This window comes from Montipora foliosa, chromosome 1 (genome assembly GCF_036669935.1).
Source record: "Montipora foliosa isolate CH-2021 chromosome 1, ASM3666993v2, whole genome shotgun sequence".
In the NCBI taxonomy this organism is placed as follows: domain Eukaryota; kingdom Metazoa; phylum Cnidaria; class Anthozoa; order Scleractinia; family Acroporidae; genus Montipora; species Montipora foliosa.
Window position 1 is genome coordinate 64,709,269 of NC_090869.1, and position 11,588 is coordinate 64,720,856.

General features: G+C 39.0%; 1 protein-coding gene across 6 annotated transcripts in view; it reads right to left on the reverse strand.

Annotated features, from left to right (window-relative positions):
- Positions 1–1,237: 1,237 nt before the first annotated feature.
- LOC138004840 (voltage-dependent calcium channel type A subunit alpha-1-like) overlaps positions 1,238–11,588 on the reverse strand; it is a 114,884-nt gene continuing 104,533 nt past the window's right edge. For 3 of the 6 annotated variants that reach the window (XM_068851179.1, XM_068851178.1, XM_068851181.1), the window contains exons 41-45: positions 11,411–11,514; positions 9,099–9,247; positions 7,909–8,053; positions 7,358–7,480; positions 1,365–2,534 (exon numbers count right to left, since the gene is read on the reverse strand). In XM_068851179.1, coding sequence (XP_068707280.1) covers positions 2,130–2,534; positions 7,358–7,480; positions 7,909–8,053; positions 9,099–9,247; positions 11,411–11,514 — 926 coding nt within the window. In that variant the 3' untranslated portion in view covers positions 1,365–2,129. Of the gene's footprint in view, positions 2,535–3,782; positions 3,826–7,357; positions 7,481–7,908; positions 8,054–9,098; positions 9,248–11,410; positions 11,515–11,588 lie in introns of all 6 variants that reach the window. The other 3 variants (XM_068851182.1, XR_011123804.1, XM_068851186.1) reach the window with 3 other exon arrangements.

Below are 11,588 nucleotides of genomic sequence, written 5' to 3' on the forward strand. Positions count from 1 at the left end.
AGCTTAACATCCGAACGGGCCTTCTCGAAATGCGTTAGGCCTCTGTCACAGGATGGCAACCCTTAGGGTGCGAGAGCGCGTGACGTTACGTTATTTCAGACAGTTGTAACGGACGTTCTAACTGATCGAGGAAAATGTTCCATTAAAACTTCAAATCGAGTCTTTTCTTTGCGAAGATCCATTTCATGGACAGCCAGATAAATAAAGTTCACTCACCTACTATTTTCTGCATTGTCCCGAGTGATTTGATGGGATTTTGGGTCGCATCGTTTTCCCCTTCAGCACTGACGAGTCGTCAACTACAAGAAAAATTGACAAGACGTGCAGTGCAGCTTTCACGACCGCTCACGGCCTAGTGCCTCCCGAATTTAGCCGAATCAGTTTCCACCAGAAGATAATGACCTTGAAGCGTTTAACTCTGGTTTAGAGCTGGTTTTTTTTAGTTTAAAAATTTCCTTATTTGGATGTAACGTAGTTAATGCATTTTCCCGCGCGTGCAGCTTCGATCTTATTTTTGTCCATATTTGGGCATTGGTGTCCTAATATCCCCAGCTTTGTTCCAAGGAAAAGAGTTGCAAGTCACATGCTTCAAGATCATGTGATTCTGCTCCCACTTCCGAAGGTCGCTCGCCTCCCAGCCTTAGGCACGTAAAACGTCGATAATTTTGGTAGCATCGTGGCAAATATCGTCGCCTTTTCACGGCTCGGCTGCCGCCTCAAAATCCTGCTCGATTTTCAAGCTTCGCTCAGGGCCATATGATCAGGACATAAGTGGTCGATCATTAGAATTTGATCAAAATGAAAATGAACCAATAAAAAAAAAGCTCAGATTCCCCTTAAGAGAGACAAAATAAACGATGAAATGATATATGAAATGGATCATATATGAACTGAAGATGATCCTCGCAGTTATTAACGCAATTTTTGCAATTGCGTAATGATCCATTTCATATATCATTTCATCGTTGATTCATTCCTCACGGGAAAATTGGAACCCACAAATGACCAGCTCCCAACGTCAGTGGCTTCATAGCTCAGTTGGTTGGAGCGTCGCACCGGTATCGCGAGGTCACGAGTTCAAACCCCGTTGAAGTCCTGAATTTTTCAGGCTTCTTTAGGCAATTGCAAAAATTGCGTTCATAACTGCGAGGATGATAGCTTCACTTGAGAGACAAATTATCAATTAAGAAACGATTGCCCGGTTTAAGACCATACTTAGTCATGGATAGATTACTTTGTCTCATTTATACTTTATTAGAAATGCACCTATTTTATCAAAATTTACATTTTTTCTTTAAAGCCCTGTGAAGAGAATTCAATAAAGATGTATTAAGTATGAAAGGGAGTATTGAAATACATAATCGAAGGAAAAGAAAAAATTCAAATTTTATTCACGAGTTTATAAAACATTTTTGGCCTGATATTACCACGCGGGAAAGTGAAAATATTGTACATCTCGAAAACAATTATCCATTATAAAACTTATTTTATACAGTTAATGACGGCCAATAAACGTAAAAGATAGCTTGGATAAGGTTTTACATGCAATTGCTAAATATACCTGATAAGTCTTAATTTATATGTAAAAAAATTGTCCATGATTTGAGAAATTTTGGACTACTGTATTTATTCTTGTCGAATCCGAAGACTCCCACAAACCTTTCACCGTAGATCTTTCCTGAGCTTTCCTTTGTGCCTCGTTTTCGCTTATTAAAGTAATTAAAAAATAGCCCTGGAATTGTTTAAGTCAACGTGCTTCCAAAAAAGTAAACATGTTTCCAAAAAATATTAAAAGTCATTACTACAAATTAATCCTTGCAAGGGGTTGTCGATATTCTCCACTTTATATCCTGCCGCTGCCCTGTCAAAACCTTGGCGTTTCTGTTTGTAGCACAACATGCCTCCACTGTGTTAAACCAAGAGATCTGACTTATCCAGCTTGAGAGCGATGTTTATGACCACCCGAAAAAGGTCTTCTTTATTTAAACGAAGTCTTTACTATCGACTGACTTTAAGGCCATCCTTTCAATTTAGGTGATGGTATGACTGGCCACATCGTTCTTTTTCCTCTAATTTAGCTCACTCTGGGTTCGGAGTATTTGAGTAGTCGTAACAAAATAACTGAGATATCAACACCAAGTCTCCTCGTCATTATCCATGATCCCATAAATGAAATAGGGGCTCTGTCCTCGATTTATCGCTTGCGTCACCTCAGTGTTTATTTGATTGATTATTTCTCTGGTCCTCCTCTCGTCCAACCTTCTACCGTGAGCCTCATATAGTTCGGTCAGCGGAATCAACGAGTGCCGCGGACTGCTCTCCGCTGATTTAATAACATCTGGAAAATCTAGAACCATGAGTGACCTGTCCCTGTCCCTGTCGGCTGCAAGCCGCGTTGATGGTAGCTCCTGAAGTTCAACTGGTTGGGGTGACGCCACTTCTATCCGTACCATGGGAAGAGAGAGTGGGGACGACAATCCCGTGGAGGAGTGGGACCTGGTTTCAGAACCACTTTCTGTTTCGTCTTCAAGAGCCTGAGATCGGACAAAAACATTTCGTTAAGCGTCTCTTACTTGTAAATGCATCGTAATCGAGAGAAAATGGTAGCCACGTAGACTGGAGCAGTCAGGGTGGTTTAGTGGTCATCAACCGCGCCTCCCTCTATGACCTGGGTTCATCCCTGGCCTCAGGTCGTATGTGGGCTGAGTTTCAGTCGATCTCAATCTGACTCTGAGGGTTTTTCTCCGGGTATTCCGGTTTTCCTCCCTCATCAAAATCGACTCTCCGTCAATTAGATCCGGCTGCGGTTGGACACCCTCTGGTATCCTTCCCTTTCATTGAATTAAATGAATAAAGTTGCTATTATTATTACTGCCTCTAACTCTAAGCAAAGCAAATCACGGTTATGCCATGAATTTATCAGTAACAGTCATTTACCTCCACCCCTCCCATAACAAATTTGTGTTGAAGGAGAAGTAAGATGTTCAATGCATTTAGATATGGGATATAGTTCAATTGCCTTTTTTGCGATGGATTGCAGCGATCTTAAGTTCCGTCCGTCTTCGTTCCTTCCGCCTTTCAGCGAGAACTAGTCTTTCCTTTGATACCAAGTTACTTTGCTCAATGTTACATTTCATGTAAGTTCTTGGCAAGTAGAAGCTCCCTATATTGCTCCAGTTTTAGTGTTGAACTGGATTATTTGAGTACTACACGGGGTAGTTAGATTTAGCTGATTATATCGGAATTGTTAATGATGAGTGTTATCGATGAAATGATACATGAAATGGACCATATATGAACTGCGGATATGGATTCAAGTAAAGCTATGATCTTCGCAGTTATGAACGCAATTTTTGCAATTGCGTAAAGAAGCCTGAAAAATTCAGGACTTCAACGGGTTTTGAACCCGTGACCTCGCGATACCGGTGCGACGGGCTCTAACTAACTGAGCTATGAAGCCACTGAAGTTGGGAGTTGGTCCTTTGTGGGTTGTAATGTTCTCGTAAGGAATGAGTCAACGATGAAATGGCTTCATAGCTCAGTTGGTTAGAGCGTCGCACCGGTATCGCGAGGTCACGGGTTCAAACCCCGTTGAAGTCCTGAATTTTTCAGGCTTCTTTACGCAATTGCAAAAATTGCGTTCATAACTGCGTGGATCATAGCTTTACTTGATGAGTGTTATGTAAACAAAAGTATTGTTTTGGAAAAGGTGAGCCACTGATATAGTATCGCAGACGAATGTGTTCAGGTCAAATAAATCCAGTATTTACTACTGAACTAACCGTAAAAAGACATGAAGTCCATTTCAATCTTCTGTCCTTTTGGCTGAAAGGCACGGCGAAAATGGAAGAAAAAAAGAAAATTCTCATCTAGTTAGTTCTTTTCATTTAAACAGATTTTGAATCGTCACTTAGTATAGAGCGGATTCTTCGACGGTTTATCATCGACGTGTAGCACAGAATAATTTTATGACTGGCATAATCCTTGAAGTCCTTGAAAACGCATGTTAATCAGTCATAAATGTATGATTTCGTTTCCTTTTTTAATCCACTTTTAGAGGTTAAGGTAATTTCTTAGTATTGCATTGCGCATTTCCACTGCGCACGATTTTCATTAGCGCGCGCACATGAGCAAGTGCGCATACAAAACGTAAGAGATTTCCCTCAAACGAAGCCCGATAGCGAAATAACTGCTCCTTTTCTCTCAAATGAGCACGGTGACCCCCGATTTTTTTTCAAGTATTTGCTAAGAACAGTCTAATAAAGAACATATTTGAAGAAGAAAAAAAGTTTGATAGTAGAACATGAATTTTTTTGGGAAAACAGTTCCGCACTGGGTGTATTTTATCCAAGGCGAGAACTTCAAGCTAACCACAGCAATGTCCAAAAAAGTGCACTATTCCCACAACCAGGCAATCAAAAACGGCGTAAATGAAGCAATACTGCTTATGTGAATAAAAGAAGCTTTATTTTCAAAATAAAATTTTGTGTCTTTGAAGTAACCAAGACTTAATTCTGTATGAAGGTAATTCGAATTTTTAACGCTCAAACAGTAAAAATATCCCATTTTAAGAGCCTGCTGACGCGTAAACAAGCACGGTGACCCCATTTTTTATTGCATTTTTGCAATGTTCATATCATGAATGTTAATTGTGGCAAGTTTCCAAAAAAGTGTGATAGTAGAACAATTTCAAGGGAATTACCTTAAATGCTTTTGGAACATTACGTGAAATAAAGACTTTGCAGTCTTATTTGGTTTCTGTACGATATAAATTTGATGGAAAAAAGACGTTTTAAATGTTTGAAAGGCAATCAGTCATCATGATAATATAATGAGTTAAAACACGTATCGGATCTGATTTTAAAATGTTGGTTAAATATCAAGGATGAAAAATAGCCTTAAACTGAATTTTAAATGACTTTATTTAAATGACAAACTCACACTTAGAACTGCATATTTTACTCTGAAGAAGGCTTCAGTTGCAACCGAAAATTAAGTGTAACACTATTTTTTATCTATATATAACCAAATTTTTAAAATCAGGTCAGATACAACATTTTTTAACACATTATATTATAAAGAATTTCTATATTAACTGGATATGGATTATTTGTTAGTTTCAAAGTTAAACATTAGAGATTAAAGAAGAACTGGTACCCCATTAATAGCGAAATCAACATTTCTGACGTAGATTACCAGTCCCCTTAAGAAAGTTCTCATCTAATTTCCATGTTAATTTCTTTCTTTTTAAAGAAAACAATATAACACCAAAGAGGATAAGATACCTAAGCGGCTAGCTTTTGCATGAGAGAATTGAGGAACATTTAGCTATACTCGTTAACATCTTAATTCTCCATCCAACAAGTGCTTTGCTTTGGTGTTTCTACACCTGTTCATAGCTAGGGACCTTACAGGAAACCTCCATTCCGAATTCGCTTTTTTCACCAATCCCAAAATACAGTTCATTTTGGGGGGTATTTGCATTAAAACGATGGATATTCAGTTCACTGAAGCATGATACAGTCCCAAGAGTAAATACCCCCAAAACCTTTTGCATTATGGGATGGTCAAAATAGTCAATAATGAATAATTTTAAACTGAACAAAATAATGTTTGCAATCAAATTTGATCGGCAATTTTCTTCAGAAAAGTGTTGGTATCGAAAAAAGTGAATTTTTGAATCACTTATTTTCATTTTCAAATTCCCCGGGCGTTTTGAATAATTGTGATGTATCGTGGTTGCCCTATTGTTGAAACAAGAGATCGTTTTCACTGCCACGCGACAAAATAATAAAATCGAAACCATTCAATAAAATGAGGCAAAAGCTTGGAATGTTGTAGGAGACAAATTGATAAATCACCTCACCAATTGTCAGGTCTGTGCGGCACATCGTTCCTGAGTTATTTGCCGATGCGTATCACGCAACTTAATAGAGTTTTGTATGGAGCCGCCATGTTGGTGCACCAATATGGCGGCCAGAAATCGACAAGAACATCTGGAATTCACTTAGAGATAAAAGCGATTACATTTCGCTCATGAGATAAACGACATCTGTATGAACACATCTACCAATGTACTTGAAATGCTCAGACTTCTGAGATTCATAGGCATAGACATTAGTAACCTTGTATCATGGTGTCACGCAAGGTGACTATTCAGAAATTCGAAATGCTGTATTTTCGAAACGGAAGACGTCACAGAACTGGAAACTTGAAAAAAGATTATTTCTAGGTCATTTTCAACCTCCTATAGATAAAAACTCAAAACACCTTTGCGATTTTGATTTTAGAATTTGATGACGTCATTGTGAAAACCATGTATAGGGCAACCACCACAGTCACAATTATTCAAGATGGCGGCGCCTGGGAAATTTGAAAACCAAAACGAGCGTTTTTGAAATTTATTTATTTCAGATACAAACGCTTTCATTGGAAAAAAACTGAAACAAAGTTTATTGTAAACACTATGTTCTGTGGTATAAAGTTATTTCCTTGTATTAGTGGAGGTTCCCTTAAAGCAGAGGAGACGTCAGTTTACATGAACGAAAAACAATCTTACACCTGCATTTTGATACATTTATTTCTTTTCCGTTGTTGCCCTAGCGATGTCGACGTCAGTCACACGACCAAATTAAATTTGAGGTTATGTGGAGGACGTGAGAATTTGATGATAAATTTTAATTTCCTCTCCCAAACATCCACACTGCTCATACCACTTTTAAAGTTGGTATATACTACGACGTCTTCGTCTTCGTCTTCGTTTTTCAAAGCGAGTACATAGCAAAGTTCTCCATACAAAAATTATAGTTAATGTTCATTCGGAAAGTAAGATACATTTCGCACCTGGCCTCGCTTTGAAAAAGAGGCTCAACGGCGAATGTGTTATTAACCTATTTTTTCACGAATTAATGCAACTGAATTAAAACAATAATAAAAGAACTAACTAAAAATTGGTCCTTCTTTTATTCTAGGACAAAAAGTAGTCTCGTGCTAATATCACCTATCTGTTTAAATAATTTCTTTACCAAAAATTCTTAGTGGAGGGTGGGAAGTAACTTTTCATCTACTGTTGTTTTCTGGTTTGGTTTGGAAATTGGGCGAAAAATCTTGCACCACTTTTTATGAAGACCAGAAGCAAAACCAAACTATATGGTGTCTTTTGTGCGGGCATTTTCAATCCAATAATTCAGTTGCAAGTTCTATGTAGTTTCCATAACCATTTCCGTCTAAATGCATTCGCAAAGCGATTTCTTTGTAGCCGAAAAACCAATGGCAACAACCGCAAATGATAATGAAATTAAAACGAAAAAGCAAAAAAAAGAAAGAGTAAAAAAATCAGAACAGAAAGCCACCTTACCACTGGGTTTTTGAAACTCAACTTTCTTCTGAATCTTTGACATGCGCCTTCTGCATAATCTTCGTCCTCGGTATCTGTACTGATAATGACCGGGTTGATGTCAGTGAGGTCCATTGGAACGTCCTGTAACACAATGATGACATAATCCATTTAAATACTTTCTTTCAACATGTGTCAGCGACCAGTTGGGACACTTGTGGCTTCCGCCTGTCCTTCACTGGTCGGAAGCAGCGCAATACTACCGAACTGTTGCCACTTTTTACGACTGGTCTTTTTGCTGTTTGACGTGGGGTTTTTTATTTTTATTGAAATTGAAGATTCCTCAAAAGTATCAATGTTCGAGTAATGTTTTGGTCGGCAGGAAAATGCTCAGAAAAAGTGTTAGTATAATTTACAGGAGGCCTATCGATTCAACGCGAAAGTATTTCGGACGCGTGAGGAAAATGATCCTTCTAACTTGGCCGAATTTCCTACTTTCCTTTTTATACGTTTTACCCAGGTTATTAATAATCAGGCGAAAATACGTCATGGCGAATCATTCCCAGTTTTACCTTAAAATGGACGGACTTGCTATTCACCCGTCCGTCTTCATCTTCACTGTAACTATCTGATCGTCCAAACGGCCTTCGACTGAAAAACTTCAACGAACGATGCATGTTTCGTTTCGAGTTCAACATCTCTTCTTTTTCTTTTGTCCTACAAATTTCGACATATGACATATCGATAATACACACTGAAAAATGTAAAATTATGGCTAGAATGTAACGAAAATTACCCTCCCTACATTTATTGTTATAAAAATCAGATGATTGATATTTTGCAAAGTGATTTTTGATAAAATCTTATAGTCTAGTGTTCCATTACAAAAGAAGAAAAACGGAGGTCATTTTGGTGTTCCTACAAAAAGAAGAGGTAATCCCCAGGGGTGGGGGTGGGGGGGGGGGGGGGGAATCCCATATAAAAAGGACGGGGATGCTCGTCGGACATTTTGAAAAGAACCCCTAAAGGTACCAAGATTCTTTCTTGTGGGCGTGGCATGAAATTTTTTTCACCTCTAAGAAGTACCAAATTATGGGTTTTAATTAGAGAACATTAAAAATTGGTTAATTGTCAAATGTCTCCTATTATAATTTTTCGGCTCAATACCTTAAAAGGTATCGCTAAAGCTTCCGCTGTGGACCTTTGGAAGCTTTTTTAACCCCCAAAAAGGTAAAACGAGCACCCCCGTCCTTTTTACATAGGAGTCCCCCCGGGAGGTAATCCTGTTCCGCTGGGAAGAGAACTTGCTTCGCTTAAATTTGTCCGCTGACGACGTATGGAGAAATATTTAATACCATAACCCCTTCCCAATCCAACACTTGCGACTATTACTGGGAGTGTCGGTCAGATGAAACAATGAATCAATGTTTAAAGAGTGTGGCACTGACCAGGTAGCTATCACAAAGTTAATTAGGGTGACCCTTGTAACACTGTAAACTCATATCAACACAAGTGAAATCAAGTGTTGGTTTTTAAGGAGAGGGGAAAACCAGAGTATCCGGAGAAAATCCTCTCGGTGCAGAGTAGAGAACCAACAAACTCAACCCACATATGACGCCGAGTCTTGGAATAGAATCGGGGCCACATTGGTGGGAGGCGAGTGCTCTCACCACTACGCCATCCCTGCACCCTGCCACAACGTAGAAACACAAAGCTCAAACTTTGTACAACGAACGAAGGACACAAAAAAAAATAGGCTTACATTAGTGACGGCAGAGCAGTCAATGTTTTTGATCGTCTCCTTGTCGTTGGGTATTCGGGAAAGGCGTCTCTGTCCGTCTCTTCGTCGTCAGAGTTGGAGTTGCCGCTCCGAAGAGCCCCGACGAGTCGACGGAACAAAGAAGGCCTCCTCTGAAAAAGCACAAAAAAAAAAGAGTTAGCTCATTGGTTATGTCATTTTTATAAACCTATGAAGTCAAAGCCTTGCTGGAAGAATCTAAGAAAAAGAAAAGACAACAAGGAAAATGACTTCATTTTTTTCATGTCTTTTTGTTTATCCACCGACTGAAGTAGCTTATTATATACCCAACAAAATATCGCGTTTCTGATTGGTCAATGACGAACGCATAATTAGGTTATAGAGTGCAAAAAGAGGTTATAGAAGACAATACGGAAGTTGCTATGGAAACAAGCGATGTACTGGTTTTGTTGATTATATAATATATAAAAATCGTGTGAACTCGCTCGTGTTTTTCGTGATTTATGGTCACTTGTGATGTTTTGAAATTTCTCAAATTGCACTCGCCAATTTTGAGAACTTTCAAAACATCACTCGTGCCCATAAATTACGAAAAGCACTCGCGTTCACACCATTTCCTATTCGCTACTTGCACAAATCCCATAATACACCTCTTTTACCACTCAAAAATCTGGATATGCATTGTTTTCGACTTCTCTTGGGACATTTTAGTGTCCCAGGAGAAATTGCAAACAATGGTTATGCCAAAGTTTTGCGGGGTAATGGAGGTGTATTATGGGATTGTGCAAGTAGTGAATACTTATATTTTGCCCAGGTTAAGAAATTTGAATTTCATCGTCCTCGACGGAGTTGCTCGACAATTCCAGGTTGAGAAAGACTGAGCCTGATGTTTGGCTTGTCAAACTGTTTATCTACTGCTTAACATTTATCTTTAAAAAACCGTCGATGCACCGTGACTCGTGAAAGTGTCAAGTAGTCGTCGTGTTTTAGTGGGATCAACCATTTCAAGCGCAACTGGTTTTGGTTACCGTGGTTGAACTCGATCTCGTTCCCAGAATCTTCGTTCCCTGTTGACCAGCGGGTCGGGAAAAGAGCGTTTTTTCGCGGTAGGTACTTGGTTTCTCTTTTTCTATTGTTTCAATTTTTTTTAAACAAGGTATAAAACGTTCAGTAATTACACAATAACCCTAACCTAACCCTAACGCTAACCCTAATCCTAACCCTGAAGGTTTTACCGTGTTTAGATAATTTTAAGCAATAGATAACCACTAAATGACAAAATACACCACGCATCTTCCTTTGTCGCTTCCAGGCCCGCTGGTCAAGGAGAACGAGGACTCTGGGAACGAGATTGGGTTGAACGTTCATTGCAGAACCCCCCCCCCCCCATCCCAAGCCGTCTCCGGTTGAAACGCGGTAATTCCTGGGAATAGTCGTCACCAGACTTCTCCAGAAGCAAAGACCGCCAACCGGGAAGACCAGTTTTGGGGCTGGTAAAAAAGATTGATAAACCACCCAACCGAAAATGGCTCTCTCTGCAATAAGACTCAAAAAACCTCATTCAAGCCATTCAATCGAAAACAAATAACCTTGATATCATACGAATTCCGTGAATGTGTAAATGATGCAGGAAAAGTTGGGTCCCGGGTAACAAAAGTTTTCATCTTCGAAAACAGATTTAACTCCCATTTCAAACTACGTGTGAACTTATTTTACCTAAACGTACTGATGTATTGTTTGCTGGAATTACTGTTGGGTCAAAAGTCCCCAAAGCAAGAATTCATAATATCAACAACAATTTAATTTCATTTTGCGTACAAAATGGACTGAACTGCTGGCAGAAAAAAAGAAACTTTGTGCTCGCGACCTTCCTGCGCGTGCACGCGAATTAGTTACAGCGAAACTATTAAATTTTATTCGCAACATATACATTCTATGTATAAACTAGTTTACCTAAATGGTAGAAGGGGAAGGGAGATGTTCAATTATGCTTCGGGTAACTTAACGACGGTTAATGCATGGAATTGAAGGGAGATTTTAACAGATCTTAAGAAGGGACGGCACAAAACGTGGAGCGGCAAACTGGATCTCTTTCTGCACCCCACTCAAGAGATGAAAAAAAAATTTGAGGGTTTTCACAGTGACGTCATCAAATTCTAAATTCAAAACCACAAGATCTTCTTAATTTTTATCTAAATGTGTTCGTTTCTAGATTCGAGAGCTGCCTCGTTCATTCCCTTCAGGCTCACTCACTGCGGCAGCAATGAACTACGTATATAAGAAACGAGTAAAGTAAAGTCAGCAACTTCACGCACCTTTTTCTTCTTTTCGAGGCGTTTCTTCTTCATATGTTTGTAGTTCTCGTAAATCAGTTTTGCGCAATAAATCTTTCCGATGGTCATTTGTTGGGAGCTCAAGACTGTAAAAAAATTCAGAAGGCAGCATTAATTTTATACAATACATCTTCCATGTAAATATTTTCAAGTTCGCTTC